Genomic DNA, 26,065 nt, shown 5'->3' on the forward strand with positions numbered 1-26,065 from the left:
AGCGCTCAGCCTCGGCCACCAGCCGCACGCTCGGGGCCGGGGCCTCGGTGGGCGAAACCCGGCCGGGGCTGCCCTACCCCGCACGCACTCTCGGGGACCGGGGCCTCGGCAGTTGAAACCCAGCCGGGGCTGCCCGAGGCCTAGTCCACGCAGCACGACGATGTGGTGGACAGCTCTGGCCCCGGCAACCCCCGAGGACAAGGCCCTCAGTCACCAGCGCGAGGGGCAGGGGCGGCCACGAGCCCGCCTGTGCGGCTAAGCTGGGCCCCACGCGGCACTGAAACGCGCCTGGAGCACACAGAGCTGGGCCGGATGCTGGGGCTGAGACCTGCCGGGTCACACCGGGCGGGGAGCGGCCGGGAATGCCATGGACGTCCCTGGGAACGGCTGACCACAGGGACCCTGTACCCCGGCCCCGGCGTCGCTGCCGCCTTCACCTCCCCTACCCCTCCCTCTCCAGGTTCTGCAGGGAACCCAGGCCGTGTGCACACATCAAATGCACACACGTACACACAGAGACCACACATGCACACACATGTGCACACAGCGCATGCATGCACACACATGTGAACACATCAGAGACCACACAACCACATGTACACACATGCACACATGTTCAGACCACACACGTGTGAACACACCAGAGACCACACACAACCACATGTACACACATGCACACATTCAGACCACACGCGTGTGAACACAGGCCACACACACACATGCAGACCACACGTGTACATGCCACATTCACACACATGTACACACATGTACACACATGCACACATGTGCACGCTGCACACACCACACAGAGACCACACACGTGCAGGCACCATACATGTGAAAACACCACACGTGAACACACACCACAGACCACACATGCACACACCCCACACATGCACATCACACACCCCACTCATGTACACACCACACACGCGCACACATGTGTACACATGCACACACCACACATATACACATCAATACCACCCCTGGCCAGTGTGACACATGCTGCTGACTGGCCCATGTGCCCGCACAGACGAATCAGGGACCTCATGGAGTTTTCGGGGGCAGGATCTGAGTTCTAAATTATCCCAACAGATGGCTTCCGACAGCACAGACCTCGGCTCAAAAGTGTCCCCACGGGCCACGCCCCAGCTCCCACCGGGCCCAGCCACACGCCCAGAGCCACCGCTGCACTGGTCGGATGCGACAGACACCATCTCCTCGTGGTCCTTTTTTTAATCTGCAGAGGGCTTTTCCTTTTTTTCCCATTGAACACACACACACACACACATGTGTGCGCACACGAAACCAACAGTGACATACCTGTCTCAGTTCTTGGACTTCATCCTTCAACGCGTACACAGTGTCCACCAGGCTCCTGTGACAGAAGAAGAATGAGGACATCAGCCTGGCTGGGGGGGCAGAGGCCTGGGGAGACCCCTCCAGCCCCCGGCCCGCACTGGCCCTCTGCCCCCCAGCTCCAGCCCGCACTGGCCCTCTGCCCCCCAGCCCCCTGCCGGCACTGGCCCTCCGCCCCCCAGCCCCTGACCGCACTGGCCCTCTGCCCCCCAGCCCCCTGCCAGCACTGGCCCTCGGCGCCCCAGCCCCTGCCCGCACTGGCCCTCCGCCCCCCAGCCCCTGCCCACACTGGCCCTTTGCCCCCCAGCCCCTGCCCACACTGGCCCTTTGCCCCCCAGCCCCCTGCCGGCACTGGCCCTCCGCCCCCCAGCCCCTGCCCGCACTGGCCCTCCGCCCCCCAGCCCCAGCCCGCACTGGCCCTCGGCCCCCCAGCCCCCTGCCAGCACTGGCCCTCCGCCCCCCAGCCCCAGCCCGCACTGGCCCTCGGCCCCCCAGCCCCCTGCCGGCACTGGCCCACCGCCCCCCAGCCCCAGCCCGCACTGGCCCTCCGCCCCCGAGCCGCACGGGCCGTGGGAACGCGGAGACGTCTTACTTCTCTTCCATCACCGTCTGGCCGTTACTTTTAGTTTCTTCCACTATAATTTTCTCTTCTTCTGGAAGCAAAACTTGTGGAGCAGATTCTTTGCGTGAACCTAGGGTAGGGAAAATAAAAAACAGAACGGCTCAGGTGAACGCCACGCGGCAGCTGGGCGACACAACTTGACTATACAGCATGACTCAGACGCTACCTCCAGCAGCTGCGCCCCCAGACCCCCGAGACAGGCGGCTCTCCGCACGCCCTTCCCGCACCCACACACGCCGCCCTTCCGGGAGTCACATGCATAAACCTGCGTCCCTGAACCTCACTAGGGGCCTTCCACAGGCTCTGACCACATGTGTCTGCATAGGTCACAAATTCCGAGACATCACCTTCTCCCAGGAATCTCGGGACGACGCACGAGACCCGACAACACCCCCTCCCCCCCATGCCTGCCACTCAGCACCCGGCAGTGGCACACTGCACACTACAGACAACATCACAGCGGTGTCTAAAAAGGCGACACTCGGCAGCCGGTTTTTTAACACAAACTTTATTATTCCCAGACACATACACATTCTTCTACGTGAAAGACGCTGTTCACAACACCGGAGGATCCCAGCGCCGGCACCTGAGCACGCAGCCTGCCCGGGCCGACCTCGGGCAGGCTCCGGTGCGGATCTGTGCCGCTGAGACGCACTGGGAGACCCTGACACTCATTTGCAAAGTGGAGGGAAGAAAACCAAGTCTTAGTAAGAGGCAAGGAAGCAGCGGTTTTTTATTTCAGCTGTGAGACCACACACACTGTCCGTAGTTCTGAAACACAAGGCCAGACACAGGCTGGAGGGAAGACGGCGTCTCCTGCGGGAGGCGGCCCGGGGCTGTGATCCACGCTGCTCCAGGAAAAAGCACTCACAGGCGGAGACTCGCTCTGCTCCTCCAGGCTGCCTCATGCTCCCGGCGTCGGACGCCGAGGGCGCTGTGCAGACACGGCTTCACGGCCACGAGCATCCCCCGCGGCTGCGGTCAGCCTGCTCTCCTCGGAACGCAAGCAGCGTCAGACTCCCACAGTGGCACCAAGGGACAGGGACTGGCCCTGGCAGGTCTCCCGGCCCCACCCTCCCGACACAAGTACTTCGTTCAGGCAGCAGAGGCTGCCGGCCCCTCCTTGGTCACCCAGGGGTCCCAAGGTCCAGGCTTCGGTTGGCCCTCCTGCTCACGCTGGCATGACCACGGTGCACGACTGGCCTCTGCCGGCCAGCGGCTCTGGCAGCCCGGCAAGGCCACACCCCAGCCCCAGCCCGACCCCAGCACGGGGCTGACTTCAGGGAACGGGGCTCAAGAACCCCCTCTGGCTGGCAGCTCAGTCTCCCCAGGGCCTCAGACAGGGTCTGCAAGACCGGGGGGGGGGGGAATGCCCCTTCTGGGAGCCGGGTATCCTCCAGGTACCCCGGGCCCCCTGAAGCCGCACGAGATGAGCCTGCATCTTCCCAGGCCCCGTGCCGTGGGGACGCGTGGGCCCCCGGGACGATGCTCGTGTGAGGAAGAATCAACACGTGGGCCCCCGGCCCACAGAGACACGAAGGGCTTCGTGAAGACCCAGCCGTCCGCAGCACATGCGCCGAGAGCAGCGCTTCCCTGACTGCCCGTGAGGGAAACGCGCCGCAGCCGCTGCCCGCCGTCCAGGCTGGGTCCAGACGGCTGAGGCTGTGCGCGTTAGTTCCGAATCCACCCCACAAACCTGCACCGCGTCTTCACGCAGGGGAGACAGGACGCAGGCGGGACGGGGTCTCGGGAGATGCACTCTGGGTGCACCCAAGTCCACACGTTTCCATCGTCTTTGGCTCTTCTAGCTTCCTGGCACTACAGCTTTGCCACGACAAGTGAGACAGACCACAGACGTCCCCGGGGCAGCGAGGGGCGCCCTGCACGCCTCGGGCGAGCCCGCCTCTGACCACCCAGCCCCCACCTCACAGCGGGTGAACCGTGGAGCTCCCCTGAGGATCAATCTAAATAATGCTGTCAATACGCGATTAACTCCAGTGACAAAGGCTGGAGGTTCCCCGCGCTGATTGACAGGGACTAAAGCCGTGAATGTGCACGTGTAGCACGGCTGACTCGGGAAACAGCCTGTGTAGAGACGGGCGCCTGAGTGTTGTTCTGTTACTCTGATGACAACAGAGCGGCCCTAAGACGGACGACTGTGGGCGTCCTACTGCGGGCAGAGGCCCCGAGTCGCACGGGCGCGGGAACGCCAGCTGCGGGCTTGCCGGTGAGCCAGCAGGTGCTCACGCACCGACGGCTCCAGCACGGCCGAGGCCTGTGCTTCCCAAACCCTGGTTTCCAGGGGCCAAGAGGACTCACGGCCTCACTCTGGCCACGACTTGAGAGCCACGAGGCGCTTCAGCACGGTCCAGGCTTTGGTGAGCTTCGCCCAGAGATACGCACGGAACTCTAACTCGGCCTTCTCTATCCTGCCTTCTCTTTCCCGGCATCACCGAGGACGCCTCGTGGTTCTCGGGCCGTGGTCTGAGACGTGCCGGAAATGCGCCACACCGCTGGCTGGCCGTGGCTGGCACGGTTCCCCGACGGAGGGAGCGGGAGCAATGACACACAGTGACGGGCACTCACACCCGAGCCCGCACTTCAGCCACAGGACTCCAGGAGGGGCCTGCAGGCTGGGACCCGCTCACCATGCTCATCCAGAGACGCCGGCCAGCATGGGGTCGGCGCTCGCTCCCTCACAGACGTGACCCAGCGCTTGGGGACACGCCGGAGGCACCGCAAGAACCTGGGCCTTGGTTTGGGAAGCACAGCTCGAACCAAACACCTGCGTTTCAGACGCCGTGTCCCGTCCAGGCAGCGACAGAGCAGGCCTCGCGCCGGAGCTCGGGGGCCCGCGTCTTACCTTCACAACTAAGCCCCGCAGACAGATCGGTCTGGGCACGCGTGTGGCGTGCGGGCACACGTGCGTGAGTCTGCCCGTGCTGAAGCCTAAAGAGCGTCATTTTGTCAGAAAGGGAGCATCCGCCCCTCGGCCCAGCAGTCAAGTGCACGTGTGGCAAAGCCGGCAAGCCGTCTTGCATTCGGCACCTCCCTGCTCCGAGCTCGCACGACTGAAAGGGAGGTCACTCTCAGAATCCCTGCGGACGTCCCTGGGCCACGCCACGCTGCTGCTCGCGCGGAGGACCCTCACTCACTGTCGGAGGAGCGGGGACCCCGAGTCGGCACCCCCAGAGCGCTCAGCGGCTGCGGCCGGCGCCTGCCCCGGCTGCTCTCCCTCTCATCTGGCTTCCTCTTCCACCTCTCGGCCAGCTGGACGTGCACTTTCCAGAAACAAAACCGCGCTGGAAGAGCCGCTTTTTCACTTACGCACAAAAGACAATGACGCATCTTTCTGAAGAAAACCTCCCGGTGACTGAGGATTCGCTTTAAAAAGCAAAGAAAAAAAGGAGGAGGGGATGGCTGAGGGCGGCCGGCGCGGCGCGGCGCGGCACAGCGCGGCACAGCCGGGGCCGCCTCGAAGCCGACCCCACGGCACTGCAGCTGCGCTGCTCCCTCCCGCCACGAACAAACACGGAAAGCCACAGGCTAGCAAATGCAAAATTTATTCCAGCTGTACATGACAGATGTCTTTTTAAAATATAAAACAAACACTTCATTGTCATAGCAACCACAGACGATAATGTGCACACTGTACAATGCAATGCTACATTCAATATACAGCCAGTCGGGTTTCAAAGAGTCAGGTACTAGAGATGGCTTTTCCCAGTCACAGACAGAGAGCACAGTATATACAGACTTCTGTTCCAGATCTGATGCCACTATGTACACATCGCTGTGTATTGCAATTTTACGCAAAACACGCAGCGCAGAGAGCCTGGGGTCCTCCTGCAGCCAGTGTTCGCTCGGCGGCAACGGCGGCAACGCCCCACGGCCGGCGCGACCCCGGCTGCCCACGGAGCAACCACAGGACTGCATGAACAGAGGACACTCGTCAGCAGGACCGAAGCTCCACGGAGCAGAAACACGGCCCTCGGGCCGCCCGGCTCCACGGCCGCCCGGGGACGTCTTTCTGGACCTGGAGCACAAGAACTTGTCACCAGGTCACAAAAGCTCATGGTGCCAGACACTCAAAACAAATACAAATGAAGAGAAGTTCACGCTAGTATTCTGTGGTGATCTTACCCTCAACAGAAACCGTCGTCGGGATGGCTCTGACTGGTACAAAAAGGAATGATGGGAAACTGTCCGAACTTTGGTGTGTAGGAGTTCACTAAAATGTCTCTGTCAGACAACCAAACGATACTTAGCACTAAGAAAACCCAAGTGCAGCGACTGCACCTCAGTGCTGTGCTGCAGCCAGCACGGGGCGCCGGGGGGCCAGGCTCACTAAGGCAAGGCAAAGGCGTCTAAGCCAGTGCACGAGTTATTACAGTTCCTAAGCACACAAAGTTACTCCACGGTCAGGATCAGAAAAGATGGCTGTCCTATGTGACATAAAAACACAGCCGCTTCTAAATCCATAGTGCGGTCTGGAGTGAATATATAAACTTCTAAGTTGCATTTCTCCAAAAATTCCATTTGCTGTTTGGCTGCACCACAGATAAACCCCATCTCTGCTGCAGACCAACACTGGGCCGAGTCTGCACGCGCCTGCCTCAACTTCCTGCTTCTGCCACTTGGTGTAAAAACACGCCATCTCCAGCGGGGAGAGCAGGTCAGCGGCTACGCGGGGACAAACACCTGGGCGTGACCACCGTCCCGGCGACTCTGCCCTGGCCTCATCCCACGCAGAATGAGCTGCCCGCGTGGTACACAGTGAGCCACTGCCCAAGTCCACTAGCACCCTGGGGCCTGGGAGCAGCGGGGCCAGCTTCCAGGAGACAGCACTGGTCAAGACCGCAACACTGAGCACGTGGGCCTGGCACAGGAGGGGCGGCGTCCCGGCACCTGCACCTGCAGCTGCCCTGAGGAAAGGAAGAGATGTTACTCCCCGTCAGTGTGGCGCCTCGTTTCCCGCAGCTGCTTCTCCCGCGTCCTTCAGACACAGCCACAGGCTGCACTTTAACACCGACAGAGCACGTGGGGGACCCGCGCTCTGCCCCTCGAGCCAGGGCCGGGGGTGGACTCGAGGCCACATTCAGCTGCGTCTGAGGCGGAGTCAGCCTGCGTGAGGGCAGCGAACGGGGCCTTCCGGAGGGAGCCTCCTCGGAGCGCACGGCTCCCACGGGGGCGTGTCAGGGCGCAGCCCCGCCAGGACCGAGGCCAAGGCGCTCGAGGGCGGTCGTCACCGAGGCCTCTCTGCGTGCAGGCGCCCAGCGCTGCAGCCTGGGGCTCGGGCGGGGCTGCAGGCAGCAGTGTGGCGTGAGGACGAGCCTGGATGGCTGAGCCGTGACCACACCCTCTCCTCTGCCCCGCGCACAGCAGAGCAGAGCAGTGGGGTCGAGACAGGCTCGGAGCACATGGGAGTTGGCACTGCCCAGAGCCCACACACATGCCACATGGCCACAGGAGCGCAGCCAGGGACACGGCCACCATGCCTCCCACCCCCTCCACCACTTGCTGGGTCAGTGTGTTCATTTAGGTCCCTGTGTACGAGGCCAGCGTCCCCTCTGTGGTGGCACTCAGATGCCAGCCCTGTGTGTTTCAGTATAAAATATAAAAGTGTTCATACAGCTGTATCCAAAAAGAAAGAGGCAGCTGCTACACTGAGGATTAAAAAAGCAAACCTTGAGGCGCTACAGAACAACTCTCCACTAAGGAAAGCACCCTCAGGTAGAGGCGTGAATGTTCGGGTGAACACCCCGTCCCCCTCCAGTGGCCAGGAACGTGAACGCACACTCGGATTGGCAAGTACGCCTCCACAGGTACATGGGAAATACCAGGAGCACTCTAAGAGTTGTTAAAATGTCACATAAAGGAGACGAGGGACAGCAAGAAAACACCTAGAGAAGCAGGCTGCGGTACCACAAGCTGGTTAAGAACGGCTGAGAGTGCGTTAGTTCTGGTGAGAGATATATGAGCAACAGCTCTTACGAGATGCAGAACCCATTCTGTAACTATGGGCTGTCCATATACTGTCATACTCAGAGTCTTCCGAGAGGTCTGAGGGCTCCAGCCGAGAGAGGCTACTGCGCCGCCCCAGGGGCTCTAGGCTTGCTTGGTCATCATCAGCCAAGACGTGGTTATGCATCAGGTCAGTGCCTTGCCACGCTAAGACGGGAGGGCGACAGATGCGACAGGCAGAGGGGAGGGCGGACAGGAGAGCCACAACCAGACACGGACGGAAGCAAAAGGTGACGGGAAGAGAAGGAAGAGAGAAAACATCGTTAAAAAACGGCAGCAACGGTCATTTCTGCTTACATACGGCTGGGTCTTCCTGACAAGCTCAAGTTTAGTGTAACCCTTAGCACTGACTACATCAGCTACTGCTACTGCTGAAAAATAAATCTAAACACAACAGCTTCCGAACTGCTCCTTTTTAAAAATGCTGTCGTAAAACTCAGTTAAGAAATCTTTTACAAATTATACCCACGCCAAAAGATGATTCTCTAAGCACTCAGCAATTAACCAGTTCTATCCCATATTGTATTCACATTAACAGTCATTTTGAACATTATTTGTAAAAGGTACCAGTTACGGCTATTGAAAACCCGTTTCCCACGCACTAAGTCTATGTGACAACTGCAAAACGACCCCAAAGGACTTCCGCTGACTTCTGAGCATCACTGCCAAGACCAGGGGTCAGCAGCGGGGTCACACTCACCTGTGGGTCCACAGGCCCCGCAGAAGGTCCCCGGCCCTCCCTCCCCCACGCACTGCCCGTTCCCGGGGCTGTGGTGAACCCGCGCACGGCCTCAAGACAGGCCACAGGGGAAGTGGGCACCAGAGCGCACGAGAAAAATGACCCCACGGACAGCTGCTGACCATGAGCAGAGATGCTGGTCAGGCAGGGCTGCGAGCGGCTCCCTCGGAGGGAAGCCCGAGGACCGGCGTGACAGCAGCCAGGGCTGCCCATCAGTCAGACCCAGCTCTCCATCGTCTGCCACGGCCTCGCTCCTCGAGACAGAAGTCAGCACCAAGGACGCCGAGTCTCGGGCTCCTGGGCATTCGGGAGCTGCTCCACTACACACCCACTCCCAGCGCCTGCACGGGGACCCTGCCCCTCCTGGCAGCACCAACTGTGCCTCACTCCCGCTGCTCACAGCAGAGGCTCAGGCTCAAGGCCATGGCTGGCTAGAACCCTCGGAGCCCCCCTGACACTCTGCCCAATTACAAACTACAGCAGATGTCAACACGGCTCCACGCTTCTGCACGGCAGGAAGGCAGCACGTGACAGAGCCAAGCGACAGGGGCGACCTCACAGAGCCCCGGCCACTGCCGCCACGCTCAGGACCCGGTCTCTTGCTCCAGACCCCTCCACTTTAAGGGAGTGAAACTGAGAAGACCAATTAAAAACACAAGCACAGCCAAAATACAAGCCCCAGATCACAACACGGCTGCTCGATCATACACCGACTCATCCACACGGTGACGAGCTCACGGGCCTTCCACCTCTCTTCTGCCTCTGGTTAGCACACACAGGCACCGTCACCACTGAGAACAGGAAAAGGACAACACTGACCGCTGGCACAGCGGGTAAAACACTGCCCAGGGCAGGCCGTCCACAGAAGCCGCCTGGGCGCTCCCCTGCCAGCCACAGCCACCTGCACACAGGCAGAGCCAACAGGACGGGGCGCCGGTCTGCACCAGCAGGCGAGATCAGCCATCCGCCAAAGTCCAGGTGGACAGGGATCCAGCACAACCCAGTGAAACAGAGCCAGCCCCAGCAAGAGCCTGCGCTGCCCACACACACACCAGAGCCACACAACCGACAGCTGCCAAGCAACTCCGCTGGCCACAAAAACCACGCTCTTAAGCAAATTAAAAAAAAAAAAAAGAGAGAGCAAGCCTTGTTCTAGGTTTGGACTTTGTACAAGAACTCCAAGCAGCTACAAAACTGAAACCAAAAAAGAAGCCCAACGACATCAACAAAACCGAGCCGATGCCAGGCCGGCTCAGCACGCTCTCGGCGCAGGCTGGCACCCACGCACACAGGGCCTCCCCGGGAAGACGCTACCTAGAATTCCATACACCCTGCCTACCGCTCAGGCCCTGCTCCGGGGCCGGGGACCCGGGCTCCACCCCAACTGCACCCACAGACGCAGCCCACCCCCCGAGCCGGGCGCGGGCAGGTGGTGAACTTACTGGAATTGAGCGTCTGCCGAGTCTTGGCACTTGTGCAGTAGGCCTCGATGACTTTGAGGATTTGCGCGTCCTCCTCCAGGGCCGCAGTGCCTGCCAAGAGACCGCACGTCAGCCCCCATGGCGCCCGCACACGCACACATGTCCCCCACGGACACATGCACACGCACACACACACACACACATACTGCTGTCCCCGCGGCGCCCACACACGGACACGCATGCACACATACATACACACGTACACGCTGCTGTCACCACGGTGCCCCACACGTGCACGTGTCTCCCCGCGGACACATGCACATGCACACACACACATACATGTACACGCTGCTGTCCCCATGGGCACCCCAGGACGCGGACACGCGCACACACACATACACAATGCTGTCCCCACGGGCACCCCCGCACAAGGACACACACACGTACTCGCTACTTCCCCACAAGCGGACACGCACACACACACACACGTACACATACACACTGCTGTTCTCACGGGCATTCACTCACACACACACACACACACACACATCCAGTTGTCCCCACAGGCGTCCCTGACATACACACAATCTGCCATCCCCATGGGTGTCTGTCCCTGGCACACACACATACACACACACTGTGTCCTCATGGGTGTTGACACACACACACATCCTGTTGTCCCCACAGGCGTCCCTGACATAAATACACACACTGCCGTCCCCATGGGTGTCCCCGGCACACGGGTACGTGTGTGCGCACATACACACTGTGGTCCCCACGGGTGCGGACACACACACATGTACACACGCACATCCTGTTGTCCCCACAGGCGTCCCTGACATACACACACACTGCCGTCCCCACGGGTGTCCCCGGCACAGGCAGCTGCAGGGGTGCAAGGGCACCACTCAGTCAAAATGGCCGTCACATCTTCTCCCGCTGGTCAGCTAACTGCTTCCTAAGTATCTAGAAGGGAGCTCTGTGTTTTAGAGATACTTTGGCATCCACAGTAGACGGGCAGGAGGTTAACGCCGTGACCTGTAAGGCTGTGTGACTAACTCCTCAGTACACAGGGTCTCACCCTGCATCGCGGCACAGCGGGTTATGCTGCAGTAGACGGGCAGGAGGTTAACGCCGTGACCTGTAAGGCTGTGTGACTAACTCCTCAGTACACAGGGTCTCACCCTGCATCGCGGCACAGCGGGTTATGCTGCAGTAGACGGGCAGGAGGTTAACGCCGTGACCTGTAAGGCTGTGTGACTAACTCCTCAGTACACAGGGTCTCACCCTGCATCGCGGCACAGCGGGTTATGCCGCAGTAGACGGGCAGGAGGTTAACGCCGTGACCTGTAGGGCTGTGTGACTAACTCCTCAGTACACAGGGTCTCACCCTGCATCGCGGCACAGCGGGTTATGCTGCAGTAGACGGGCAGGAGGTTAACGCCGTGACCTGTAAGGCTGTGTGACTAACTCCTCAGTACACAGGGTCTCACCCTGCATCGCGGCACAGCGGGTTATGCTGCAGTAGACGGGCAGGAGGTTAACGCCGTGACCTGTAAGGCTGTGTGACTAACTCCTCAGTACACAGGGTCTCACCCTGCATCGCGGCACAGCGGGTTATGCCGCAGTAGACGGGCAGGAGGTTAACGCCGTGACCTGTAAGGCTGTGTGACTAACTCCTCAGTACACAGGGTCTCACCCTGCATCGCGGCACAGCGGGTTATGCCGCAGTAGACGGGCAGGAGGTTAACGCCGTGACCTGTAGGGCTGTGTGACTAACTCCTCAGTACACAGGGTCTCACCCTGCATCGCGGCACAGTGGGTTATGCTGCAGTAGACGGGCAGGAGGTTAACGCCGTGACCTGTAAGGCTGTGTGACTAACTCCTCAGTACACAGGGTCTCACCCTGCATCGCGGCACAGCGGGTTATGCTGCAGTAGACGGGCAGGAGGTTAACGCCGTGACCTGTAAGGCTGTGTGACTAACTCCTCAGTACACAGGGTCTCACCCTGCATCGCGGCACAGCGGGTTATGCTGCAGCTTACGACGGCTGCGTGCCACACGGGGCACCTGTGATCAGCCCCCGCACCCACACGGGAGACCACGATGGAGCTCTTTGCTCCTGGCTTCAGCCCGGGGCCTCTGGGTTGTGGATGGAGAATCCCGCCCCTTCCTCCCGTCACGCTGCCTTTCTAATAAATCTTCGGAAGAACTTCATAAAGTGATTTGGGAACACGCCAGGGTTCAACCAGAAACAGGCCTCCCCTTTACCACTGAGGAACTGTGCCCACTCTGCCGTGGGGGTTCATAAAGTGCCACCAGACCTCAAAAACAGACGGGACAAAGGGCGCAAGATGGGGACGCGCAGCACAGGGCGGGAGGGAAGACACTGGTCTCAGCGAGGGAGACACGGAAACCAGACACGGCCTCAATTTCCACGCTGCACCAGCGTGGCAGCCCTCAACGCTGTGGACAAGGGGAAGGAGACGTCTTCACCGGCCGCGGGAAGCGAGCACGCCTGACCTTCTGGAGAGGCAAACTGGCTGCACGTCACAGGCGCACACAAGGCAGCCTCGGGCGGGTGTCTGGGCTGGGGGGGCGGGGAGGACGTCCTTCCCCGGCCCGCAAGTGCAGACCCGGGAGGCAGCGGGGACAGTGTAAGCGACTGGCTCCCTGCCACTCAGGTGAGACACGGACTGAATTCCTGGTTCCTGTCTGCCTGACCCGGTTCTGGCGGCGGCGGGCGTCTGGGGAGCAGACTGCTAGACCCTGTCTCTGTCTCTGACCCACTCATGAACCACCAGTAGCAACGAAACCCATGACTCTTCCTGCTGATCTAGTCCTGCCCGCTTGGACTTTGGCGCTTAAGAAAGCACAGCCTAGAGCTGGCGAGCGCTGGCCCGGAGCCCTCCCCGAGGGGGTCACCAGGTCACCGTGCTGCTGTCGTCCACGGAGCACCGGGACCCTGGCTCTTCACCCAGGCACTGTCAGGCCACGCCTCTCAGCGTGTTCTCCACGCGGCCACCAAGTCTGACCTGGCCGCCCAGGGCTCACTCCACCTGAGGCCACTCTGGGCCCAGGGTCTCCCACTGTTTGCTCAACACAGCTGGGGCCCTGCCTCAGGCTCTGACCAGGACTGGAGGGTCCCTCCCCTGCCCCAAGGGCTCCACCCTTGTCCAGGAGCCCCCACTGTGCCCCGCCTGTCTCTGCGGCACTCCCAGGCCAGCACCCTCCCAGTACCCAGCTGAGCACCATGAGGATGGGGTCTGCCTGTCCCACTGTGCTCCTGGCACACACGAGGTCCAGGTGACTGAACCACACCCCAGTGCCCACAGCCGCGCGTTTCCCGGGGCCAGGTTCCCACCTGCAGAAGGAGGGGGCACCGAGCCCTCAGTATTCTCTGTCCCCAAGAAGTTCCACGTGCAGCACCCCGTCACAAGGGGCTGGAGGATGCCGGGTGCCGCTGCAGCGGGTGGTGATGGCGAGGACAGGTGTGTGTGTAGAACAGCCAGTGCGAGTGTGTGTGCGGCTCACTGACTTCTCCAGTCTACCACGGTCCCACTGTCAGGCTGAGAACACAGCCTGTGCTGCGGTCACACAGTGACAGTGACAGTGGTGTGACTTGAGCCCGGGCAGGCTGGGCACTGCCCCACACTCCTGTCTTCCTTGGAGCAAGGCCAGCTACATTCAGATCTGGTCACACGTCTCTCCCACCAGCTACCATAGGAACAGGTCCCCGAGGGGCGCAGGGTGGGGTGCCAAGAGGACCAACAACCCGGAGAGTCACAGAGCCCTGTCACACCTCTGGGCTGTGAGCTGCTCAGGAGGCTACCGTGCCAACCCTGAGGCTGTTCATGGAGAGGACGGAACCTGGCAAGCCGAGCACAGACAACACCCATAAGGCGGCCCCGGGATGCCTCACACACGAGGGATGTTCCTCGCGCCCCCATGGCTGCTCCTCGCCCCCCCCCACAGCCCCACACAGGTGCTCCTCGCCCCCCCAGGGCTGCTCCTCGCCCCCCCCACAGCCCCCCACAGGTGCTCCTCGCCCCCCCAGGGCTGCTCCTCGCCCCCCCCACAGCCCCTCACAGGTGCTCCTCGCCCCCCCAGGGCTGCTCCTCGCCCCCCCACAGCCCCCCACAGGTGCTCCTCGCCCCCCCACAGCCCCCCACAGGTGCTCCTCGCCCCCCCCACAGCCCCCCACAGGTGCTCCTCACCCCCCCACAGCCCCACACAGACTGCTCTTCGCCCCCCCACAGCCCCACACAGGTGCTCCTCGCCCCCCCACAGCCCCACACAGACTGCTCTTCGCCCCCCCACAGCCCCACATAGGCTGCTCCTCACCCCCCCAGGGCTGCTCCTCGCCCCCCCACAGCCCCCCACAGGTGCTCCTCGCCCCCCCACAGCCCCACACAGACTGCTCCTCGCCCCCCCAACAGCCCCACACAGGCTGCTCCTCACCCCCCCCACAGCCCGACACAGGCTGCTCCTCACCCCCCCACAGCCCCACACAGGTGCTCCTCGCCCCCCCACAGCCCCCCACAGGTGCTCCTCGCCCCCCCACAGCCCCCCACAGGCTGCTCCTCACCCCCCCACAGCCCCACACAGGTGCTCCTCACCCCCCCACAGCCCCACACAGGCTGCTCCTCGCCCCCCCCACAGCCCCCCACAGGTGCTCCTCGCCCCCCCACAGCCCCCCACAGGTGCTCCTCGCCCCCCCACAGCCCCCCACAGGTGCTCCTCGCCCCCCCACAGCCCCACACAGGCTGCTCCTCGCCCCCCCACACAGCCCCACACAGGTGCTCCTCGCCCCCCCACAGCCCCCCACAGGTGCTCCTCGCCCCCCCACAGCCCCACACAGGCTGCTCCTCGCCCCCCCACAGCCCCACATAGGCTGCTCCTCACCCCCCACAGCCCCACACAGGTGCTCCTCACCCCCCCACAGCCCCACACAGGCTGCTCCTCGCCCCCCCACAGCCCCACACAGGTGCTCCTCACCCCCCCCCCACAGCCCCACACAGGTGCTCCTCACCCCCCCACAGCCCCACACAGGCTGCTCCTCACCCCCCCCCACAGCCCCACACAGGCTGCTCCTCGCCCCCCCACAGCCCCACACAGGCTGCTCCTCGCCCCCCCACAGCCCCACACAGGTGCTCCTTGCCCCCCCACAGCCCCACAGGCTGCTTCCTATCCCTCTTCCCAGAAGTCTCGGGGGAGAGAGTGGAGACGCTGAGATGGGCGACGGTGGAACAGTGGCTCGTCACGCGCCCCTCGACGCAGCTCTACGTCTCCCAAGGCTGTCATCCAAGCAGCTCACGGTGAGTGCTGGCCCTGAGGGCACGTGCGGAACCTGCAGCAGTGCAGACGCCGTCCACTGGGGAGCGGAACGGGCACGAGGCAGGACGGAGACAGGGGCGAGTGCACGGACACCTGAACCCAGGAGAGCAGGGGAGCAGGTGGACACGGAGCAGCCAGCATGGCACTGCTGCAGGCTCCCACACGAGGAGCCCAGGGCAGAGGGTGCCAGGGTCCTCTGCGGCTCACGCCTGCCTCGGCTGCACCACAAGGCAGCGGGCGCCCCTCTGCGCACCGCCCGTACTCAGGGCCTCTGTGTGCCAAGTCTGCAGCGGGCACCCCTCCGCGCACTGCCTGTTCTCAGGGCCTCTGTGTGCCAAGTCTGCAGTGGGCACCCCTCCGCGCACTGCCTGTTCTCAGGGCCTCTGTGTGCCAAGCCTGCAGCGGGCACCCCTCCGGGCACCGCCCGTTCTCAGGGCCTCTGTGTGCCACGTCTGCAGCGGGCCCCTCTCTGCGCACCACCCGTTCTGAGGGCCTCTGTGTGCCAAGTCTGCAGCGGGCACCCCTCCGCGCACCGCCCGTTCTCAGGGCCTCTGTGTGCCACGTCTGCAGCGGGCCCCTCTCTGCGCACCACCCGTTCTGAGGGCCTCTGTGTGCCACGTCTGCAGCGGGCCCCTCTCTGCGCACCACCCGTTCTGAGGGCCTCTGTGTGCCACGTCTGCAGCGGGCCCCTCTCTGCGCACCGCGGGGACTCACTTTTCCGCAAGGCAAACTCCTCATCCGAAGGCTTCCGTTCGGGCTTGCGTTTAGGTAGCAGCTTTTTCATGGTCTTGGGACTCTTGCTGAGATCCTAGGGAAGAAACGGGAAACACTGACCCCTCCACAGGCAGCATCTCCACTGGCCCAGCAGGAAGAGCTGCCACCGGGGAATTTCATTTCACTGACTTACTCGAGAGGCAGAGACGAATACAGGGAGAGGCAAGGAAGAGAGACAAAGCAAGGAAGCACGCACCTGCTCGTTCCATCCCAACGTCTCCCACAGCCAGGGCTGAGCCAGGCTCAAGCCCAGGTCTCCCTCACAGGCGACAGGACCCACTTCCTGAGTGCCCGCTTCTGCCTCCCAGCATGCATATTAGCAGGAAGATGGACTGGACCAGACCAGGACCAGAACCAGGTGCCAGGGTACGAACGCAGGTGTCACAGGGCATCTAACTGCCCACACTCACACGTACACTCACACCTGTACCCTCTCACACTCACCATCCTACCCGCCCACACTCACACTTGTACCCTCTCACCATTGCCATCCTAACCACCCACACTCACACCTGTACCCTCTCACACTCACCATCCTACCCGCCCACACTCACACCTGTACCCTCTCACACCATCCTACCTGCCCACACTCACACCTGTACCCTCACACTCACCATCCTACCTGCCCACACTCACACCTGTACCCTCTCACACTCACCATCCTACCTGCCCACACTCACACCTGTACCCTCTCACACCATCCTACCTGCCCACACTCACACCTGTACCCTCACACTCACCATCCTACCTGCCCACACTCACACCTGTACCCTCTCACACTCACCATCCTACCTACCCACACTCACACCTGTACCCTCTCACACTCACCATCCTACCCGCCCACACTCACACCTGTACCCTCTCACACTCACCATCCTACCTACCCACACTCACACCTGTACCCTCTCACACTCACCATCCTACCTACCCACACTCACACCTGTACCCTCTCACACCATCCTACCTGCCCACACTCACACCTGTACCCTCACACTCACCATCCTACCTGCCCACACTCACACCTGTACCCTCTCACACTCACCATCCTACCTGCCCACACTCACACCTGTAACCTCTCACACTCACCATCCTACCTGCCCACACTCACACCTGTAACCTCTCACACTCACCATCCTACCTGCCCACACTCACACCTGTACCCTCTCACACCATCCTACCTGCCCACACTCACACCTGTACCCTCTCACACCATCCTACCTGCCCACACACCTGTACCCTCTCACACTAACCATCCTACCTGCCCACACTCACACCTGTAACCTCTCACACTAACCATCCTACCTGCCCGCACTCACACCTGTAACCTCTCACACTCACCATCCTACCTGCCCACACTCACACCTGTACCCTTTCACACCATCCTACCTGCCCACACTCACACCTGTACCCTCTCACACTAACCATCCTACTTGCCCGCACTCACACCTGTAACCTCACACTCACCATCCTACCTACCCACACTCACACCTGTACCCTCTCACACCATCCTACCTGCCCACACTTACACCTGTAACCTAACACCATCCTACCTGCCCACACCCACACCTGTAACCTCTCACACTCACCATCCTACCTGCCCACACTCACACCTGTAACCTCACACTCACCATCCTACCTACCCACACTCACACCTGTACCCTCTCACACCATCCTACCTGCCCACACTCACACCTGTAACCTAACACCATCCTACCTGCCCACACACCTGTACCCTCTCACACTAACCATCCTACCTGCCCACACTCACACCTGTAACCTCACACTCACCATCCTACCTGCCCACACTCACACCTGTACTCTCTCACACTCACCATCCTACCTGCCCGCACTCACACCTGTACCCTCTCACCATTGCCATCCTAACCACCCACACTCACACCTGTACCCTCTCACACTCACCATCCTACCCACCCACACTCACACCTGTACCCTCTCACACCATCCTACCTGCCCACACTCACACCTGTACCCTCACACTCACCATCCTACCTGCCCACACTCACACCTGTACCCTCTCACACCATCCTACCCGCCCACACTCACACCTGTACCCTCTCACACCATCCTACCCACCCACACTCACACCTGTACCCTCTCACACTCATCATCCTACCCACCCACACTCACACCTGTAACCTCACACTCACCATCCTACCCACCCACACTCACACCTGTACCCTCTCACACTCATCATCCTACCCACCCACACTCACACCTGTAACCTCACACTCACCATCCTACCCACCCACACTCACACCTGTACCCTCACACTCACCATCCTACCCGCCCACACTCACACCTGTACCCTCTCACACTCACCATCCTACCTGCCCACACCCACACCTGTAACCTCTCACACTCACCATCCTACCTGCCCACACTCACACCTGTACCCTCTCACACTCATCATCCTACCCACCCACACTCACACCTGTACCCTCTCACACTCACCATCCTACCCACCTACACTCACACCTGTACCCTCTCACACTCACCATCCTACCCGCCCACACTCACACCTGTAACCTCACACTCACCATCCTACCTGCCCACACTCATACCTGTACCCTCTCACACCATCCTACCTGCCCACACTCACACCTGTACCCTCTCACACTCATCATCCTACCCACCCACACTCACACCTGTACCCTCTCACACTCACCATCCTACCCGCCCACACTCACACCTGTACCCTCTCACACTCATCATCCTACCCACCCACACTCACACCTGTACCCTCTCACACTCACCATCCTACCTGCCCACACTCACACCTGTACCCTCTCACACTCACCATCCTACCTGCCCACACTCACACCTGTACCCTCTCACACCATCCTACCTGCCCACACTCACACCTGTACCCTCTCACACTCATCATCCTACCTGCCCACACTCACACCTGTAACCTCTCACACTCACCATCCTACCCGCCCACACTCACACCTGTACCCTCTCACACTCATCATCCTACCCACCCACACTCACACCTGTACCCTCTCACACCATCCTACCTACCCACACTCACACCTGTACCCTCTCACACTCACCATCCTACCTACCCACACTCACACCTGTACCCTCTCACACCATCCTACCTGCCCACACTCACACCTGTACCCTCTCACACTCACCATCCTACCTGCCCGCACTCACACCTGTACCCTCTCACACTCACCATCCTACCCGCCCACACTCACACCTGTACCCTCTCACACTCATCATCCTACCCACCCACACTCACACCTGTACCCTCTCACACTCACCATCCTACCCGCCCACACTCACACCTGTACCCTCTCACACTCACCATCCTACCTGCCCACACTCACACCTGTACCCTCTCACACTCACCATCCTACCTGCCCACACTCACACCTGTACCCTCTCACACCATCCTACCTGCCCACACTCACACCTGTACCCTCTCACACTCACCATCCTACCTGCCCACACTCACACCTGTACCCTCTCACACCATCCTACCTACCCACACTCACACCTGTACCCTCACACTCACCATCCTACCTGCCCACACTCACACCTGTACCCTCTCACACTCACCATCCTACCTGCCCACACTCACACCTGTACCCTCTCACACCATCCTACCTGCCCACACTCACACCTGTACCCTCTCACACCATCCTACCTACCCACCCACACTCACACCTGTAACCTCACACTCACCATCCTACCTACCCACACTCACACCTGTACCCTCTCACACTCACCATCCTACCTGCCCACACTCACACCTGTACCCTCTCACACTCACCATCCTACCTGCCCACACTCACACCTGTACCCTCTCACACCATCCTACCTACCCACACTCACACCTGTACCCTCACACTCACCATCCTACTTGTCCACACTCACACCTGTAACCTCTCACTCACCATCCTACCTGCCCACACTCACACCTGTACCCTCTCACACTCCATCCTACCTACCCACACTCACACCTGTAACCTCCCACAGTTGTCTTCCTACCTGCCCACACTCACCCATATGCACAACCTGATTCTCATGCTTACACTCACTCACCACACTCACACCCTTACACTCCCTTGCAACCTCCTGCCACACTCAGTCTCATTCTCACCCCTACTCCCTCCTAAATGCTCTCACACTCACAAAAAACCACACCCATCACTTATCAGCTTCCCCAAGTGAAAACATCTTCTGATACGTTCTTCCAGACAGTTCCTTTCTGTGTCCAAACAGGCATGGTCACAGCACACGGGACTGTCCACTGCACCAGCATCCGCAACCACGCCAGGCCAGAAAGCAGCAGCACAAAGACGTCACGTCACCACTTCTTACAAGCCCAGGGCAAAGCTGCCTGAAACAGTACTTTGTTTCTATCTGGGAATGTTCTCGCGGTCTCTCACAGCTTCTGGCGACACAGCGTGGGGTCCCTGGCAGGAACACCCGCCTGAAGGAAGGGTCACAGGCGCAGAAGCAGGACACGCAGCACCAACGTGCTGCCGTCAGACCCGGAAGCTCCAGATCCCTTCAGGGGCGGAGGCTCCTGGCTCCCGGCCCTGCACAGGACGCTGCCCCTGCACACACCCCTCCCCGTGACTCTGCGTGGAGGGAACAAGAGGACCAAGGCAGCCCTCTCCCCATGTTAAAGGCACAAGGCCCCTGTTTCTTAAATGTCATAGAGAAACACAGATGCTTCCTTCCTGAGTTCACTGAAATGAGAGAAGAAAGCAGGTGGAGTTCAGAAAGACCCATCTCACGCACCCAGACGTCAAGACAAGCTCACAGTCACTGGCGGCTGAGCGGCCACAAGACCTCACCTCCTTGTAGCAGAGGGCAGCCGAGGGCCGGAGTGGGGGTGCAGGCCGCAGGCAGCTCAGGCTCCAAGACTTGGGAGTCTTCGGAGGCTCCAGGGGTCCCCAGTTGATGGTGGTGTGCGGGGTGCCGTGGTGGGAGGGGTGGGGCAGTGTGTGGTAGGCAGGTGCCAGGGGCACGGGCTTGCTGTCCGCATGCTTGCTGGACGGAGTGACCGGATGGGAGGGGAGCTGCGAGGCAGAGCGAGAAGAGCAGACGAGCGTGAGGCTGCAGCAGCTCCGCTGCCCCGCCCCTGCGTCACTGCCTCCACCCCACTCACAAAGACCCTGGCAGCGAAGCGAGCCCCAGGCTGCCACCACTGCTCTCTGCCTCCGCGCGGTCGGTTTCTGTGCCACGTGCATCATATGACCCCTGCGTGAGCACGGGGCTGCCCACACACGTGCTTCAGGTCACCAGGGAGCAGCTCCACGCTAGGGCTCGGGGCCAGACACACCACGGCCACCGTGTTTGTAAACGCTGCTTCACGCAGCACTCCCACCCGCGTTTTCTGAAAGAGCAGGCGTCCCTGCTCTGGGGACGGGGCCCTAGGGAAGTGAGGGAGCCAGCAGCCGGCCAGTTCCTATCCATGATTCACAGTGTTACAGGGCGGCAGCCAGATGCAGAAAGGACCTGAAAAGCCAAAACCATCCAGGATTTGGTCCTTTACACAACACAGACGACCACTGGAACCGAGGCTGCATTCTGAACATTTCGGCTGCAATAGAACAGTTACTCAAGATGCAGTTTCTCCCAGGGGCAGGCTGCCAGTGAGGTTTGCATTCCCGAAGTCCTGCACTGAGAGCCAGATGAGAAGACGTCCAGTCAGACAGGTAACAATCAGAACCCGCCAACGACACCTGAACAGGAGCGGCAAGGCCTGCCTCCCGGGAGGAGACGGGGCGGCGGGTGGCTCTGGGGAGGGACATCCGAGTCCCCGGGAGCAGGGGCTGGAGGAGAGGCCTGCTGGTCAGCACGCGCCCGCCCTGCACGCTACGCGAACTACAGAATCAGCGTTTCCAAGCCCTGGGACTGTCAGAGGGCAGGATTCTGGATACAGCCCTGCAGTGATGACGTCACAGTCTGCGTACGTGAAAACACAACAGGTGCACAGCGAACAGAATGAGAATTGACGGGAGCTGGGCAGAGCTGGTCACGGGGGAACGCACGACCCAGACAAGGTCCCCAGGAGAGGAGAGTGTCTCCAGGGCTCCCGTGAGAGGGCGGGGGACACAGTGAGAAGGAACCCCGAGAGCCAGTGTCCAGGCATGGGTGAGGTTATGGGGAGGGGGGAAACCTGTACTGCCACCGCTCTTCACCAACACCCGTGAGGACACACACGTCACTGGGAGGCTTCTAGAACGGCCAAGTGTCTACACAGGGAAGCTAGAGGCAGAACCACTCAGGGAGAAGGAGGGGACAGCTTAACGGCCGCCTTCGAGACGCCGCGAGGGCGGGAGCCGCGTCAGAACCCGCCTCTGGCCTCCGGCAGCCCACCAGGAGCTCAACGGCGACGCGACGGGAAGCCCAGGACGGCAGGTCCAGTCACGGACGCGGGGAGCCCTGACACGCAGGCTGCAAACAGGACGCAGCCCGCGGCGGAAAACCGCCCCAACAAGGGAGGCGGGGCTATGGCTATGGCTACGGAGAAGAGTCTGCCGGCTGCTTGGTGCGATCGGGTAAAGACACAGCAGCCGCGACAGCAGGCACCGACGCCTCAAGCGTCGGCAGCACGCCGAGAGGCTTCCGCACGGAACTCTGGTGGTGACGATGCCGACACGCGCTGAGGCTCTGAAACCCACACCGCGCTGAGCTTCCTGGAGAAACACTAGCGACACTGCTGACAGCGAAGATGCTGAGCACACGTCCTGGGTAAGGCCTTCAGCGAGAATCTGGCCGCCCCCTTCGCCCGGGAGACTCGAGACACAGGCACGGCCCTCAGAAAAGCCGTCCGGTCCCTGCGTCAGGACGTGCGCCGGGGCTGTCACAGGAGCGCCACAGTCACCCACTGCTGGACGCACAAATGGGACCCAGGCACTCGGCACCCCTGAGGAAGATGCTGACAACGCTGCGAGCACTGATCAGCCGGCGGCCCTGGGGTCTGCGAGGAGACGCGCGCACGCCCTTACGGTGTGAGATGGCACGGAGTGAGGCTTGATGGTGGGGTTGCCCACGGACGCCACCTTGGTCTGCCTGTGCAGGTGGTCCACCCACTCGTGCAGGTCCTGCTGGCTGCTGCAGGACACCAGTATCCGCTCGATCATGCTCCCTGGATGGGCAGGAAAAGAGAGGTTGAGTGGGGAGAGAGTGGCTGAGCGCCATGGCCCCCGCCCCACAGACAGCACGCTCATGCGGTGCACACATGGTGTTCACGGGCACACGCAGCACTCACACAGTGCTCACAGGGTGCACACACGGCGCTCACACGGTGCACACGCAGCGCTCGCATAGCACACACACGGTGCTCACGCAGCACTCATGCAGCGCTCACATGGCGCACACACGGCACTCACACAGCGCTCACATGGCACACACACGACACTCACGAGGCACACACACGGTGCACATGCACTGCACACACGGCGCTCACACGGTGCACACGCAGTGCTCATGGTCTGCACGCGGCGCTCAAGCCATCACCTGATATCTCGAACGCATTCCTATGACTCTCGCTGTCCTCAAGCTTCGAGATTGTCATTCCTGTCGTCGGAAGCTTTCCCTGAAAAAGACCCCGCCAAAACACAATCAGTGCTTTCCTGATGAGGGATGGAGCAGCGTTAAACAATCTCGGAAACGACAGAACCGTGCGACCCTCAAAGGCGCCTGTTGGCAGCAGACGCATATGGAACACAAACGCGTCTCTCTCGAGTAAGAACACCTAACACCAAAACCCAGAGGGTGAACGGCACACGGGCCCAGGAGGCAGGAAGCCGTGACAAGCAGCCCACCTGCCAGGAGTGCAGGAGTGCCGCCCTTTCTCTGCTGTGCCGAGCAGGCACGCGTGTGCCTCATGAGGAGTCAGAGAAGCTCCGTGTGTGCAGTAAAATTAGGGTGGGGCCTGAGGCCAGACCGGAACTGAGCGAGTTACACCACGTGGCTCCCCAAACACGAGCAAGCGGCCATGCGCAAGGCTGCACGCGTGACAGGCATGGGGGGACAGGGAGCGGCGCTGTCGGTGGAGGGAGGTGCCAGGCACGGCTGAGCACAGTAGCTGGGCCTGCTCGCACAGACCTCGGCACACAGGCCGGGCCAGGCCAAGCAGCTGGGGGACAGTCGGCCAGCCAGGAAGCAGGACTCTGAGCACCTCGAAGGCAGAGCTCCCACCCAGGACTCTCAGTGCCCCTCCGCCTCCAAGGGCCCCAGAGCCCCCTGGACAGTGATGGCCGCGTCACCGTGTTGAGCTGCAGCGCTGGCCCCCGGGGGCACCACATCCCATGCTGCTGGCTCAGACACCCCGAGGGCAGGTTCTAGAAGCAGACACCAATGCCCACGGCACACAGACTACCGGTCAGCACATCCAGGCAGGAAAGCTGCCCCGGAAACGGCGCCCAGAGTGGGCAAACCGGAGGCAGCGGCTCCACCCACCCCAGGACCCACGTGCAGCCAGGGGCAGGAGGCTCTGACCCACGCGGCCCCAAGGGGGAGGGGACCCAGCCAGGCTGAGCGTGACTTCCGCAGGTATGAGCTCAGCTCTCCGCAGCACCAAGGAAAACTCAGGCTGCCAGGTAGGCCTGCACAGATCTGGCCGGATTTCAAAGCACACCTTCTAGAACGGCTGTGTGCTGACAAGTCCTCGGGGTGACAAGGCCTCCTGGGGAAGCCCACACAGCCTGGCTGGGGACAAGGCGGGGAAACAGAGCGGCGGGTGGTGTCTGAGTCCCCGGGGACTCAGTGCCCAGCAGGGGTCGGCAAGGCCTGCCAAGGACGTCCACCGCGGCTGCCATCTTCCCAGGTTAGCTCTCATCGTCACAGAGGAGAGCGGTGAAATGATTCAAACGAGAAAGGCCAAACGCTGGCGTGTTCCCCTGCTGCCCCCCGGGGCAGAGCTGCACGCTCGCGAAGCCGTGGCTCAGGCCTCCGCCCTTACCCACAAGCCCGTGCTGAACACAACACCACACAGCAAACACCGGGCAGGGGCAGGCACCGGCCTGGCCCACAGCACTCTGTCCTCATGGCTTCCTCTTACTTAGAACGGACACCAGGAAACGGCCGGAGCTCTGTGTCCCCACCTGAATCCAGAAGAGCACACACTGCACACAGAGCAGACAGGCATTCGCAGGACTTAACGCGCAAATGCAAAGCCGGCCTGAAGGTCCTCCTGAGACCCGCGGGAAGCACAGGACACAAGCCGGTAACGTGCTCACCTGGTAGATGAAGCCACTCATCCTGGGGCTGGCCGACAGCATTAGCAAGGTGTTTGGGAAGAGCAGAAGATACCTTTCATTCTTTTCCTAGCACAAAGACAAATTCAAAGAACTTTTTGCAAATCATCTTGCACTAGTGAGCATGTCTACTTGCCCCTACGAAACACCACACTCCACTTCCTGTTCAGGGGTCTCTGCCACGTTAGCTAACGTCAGTGGAGACCAAATTCTAGATCAGGTACCAGGTCGTAGCGTGTGACTGACAGCACGAGTTTTAACAGCTACGCAGACAGATGGGTTTACTCAGTTAATAAAGCAAGGCCCTGGGCCCACAGGCCTGTGTGACAACCCCAACAGCACTCAGTTACGGCGCTCAGCTCTGCCACGACTATTTTCAGTTCATCTAAAACTTCTCGTGGTGGCTGAGGCCAAGAAGGAGAAAAGAGCCTGTCAAGTTGTGGTGGCGACAGAACAGCCGGACCCCGAGGCTACAGCGAGGGGTGGGCGGCGAGGGCAAGACTGACCGTGGGTAACGGACTCCGGGCACCTCTCCCAGTCC

At 61.1% G+C, this 26,065-nt stretch overlaps 1 protein-coding gene across 16 annotated transcripts in view; it reads right to left on the bottom strand.

Annotated features, from left to right (window-relative positions):
* The window catches only part of ARHGEF7 (Rho guanine nucleotide exchange factor 7), a 171,224-nt gene that overhangs the window by 1,896 nt on the left and 143,263 nt on the right, over positions 1 to 26,065 (bottom strand). For 7 of the 16 annotated variants that reach the window (XM_070048561.2, XM_089303386.1, XM_089303385.1 and 4 more), the window contains 9 exons: positions 25,507 to 25,593; positions 23,783 to 23,861; positions 23,272 to 23,411; positions 21,112 to 21,336; positions 16,217 to 16,310; positions 10,187 to 10,276; positions 7,976 to 8,152; positions 1,952 to 2,051; positions 1,324 to 1,378 (listed from right to left, as the gene is read on the bottom strand). In XM_070048561.2, the coding sequence (XP_069904662.2) occupies positions 1,324 to 1,378; positions 1,952 to 2,051; positions 7,976 to 8,152; positions 10,187 to 10,276; positions 16,217 to 16,310; positions 21,112 to 21,336; positions 23,272 to 23,411; positions 23,783 to 23,861; positions 25,507 to 25,593 (1,047 nt within the window). Of the gene's footprint in view, positions 1 to 1,323; positions 1,379 to 1,951; positions 2,052 to 5,528; positions 6,907 to 7,975; positions 8,153 to 10,186; positions 10,277 to 16,216; positions 16,311 to 21,111; positions 21,337 to 23,271; positions 23,412 to 23,782; positions 23,862 to 25,506; positions 25,594 to 26,065 lie in introns of those variants that run through there. The other 9 variants (XM_089303387.1, XM_089303391.1, XM_070048560.2 and 6 more) reach the window with 3 other exon arrangements.

The sequence above is a fragment of the Oryctolagus cuniculus genome, chromosome 9 (genome assembly GCF_051225735.1).
Source record: "Oryctolagus cuniculus isolate XC-2025 breed Fujian yellow rabbit chromosome 9, ASM5122573v1, whole genome shotgun sequence".
In the NCBI taxonomy this organism is placed as follows: domain Eukaryota; kingdom Metazoa; phylum Chordata; class Mammalia; order Lagomorpha; family Leporidae; genus Oryctolagus; species Oryctolagus cuniculus.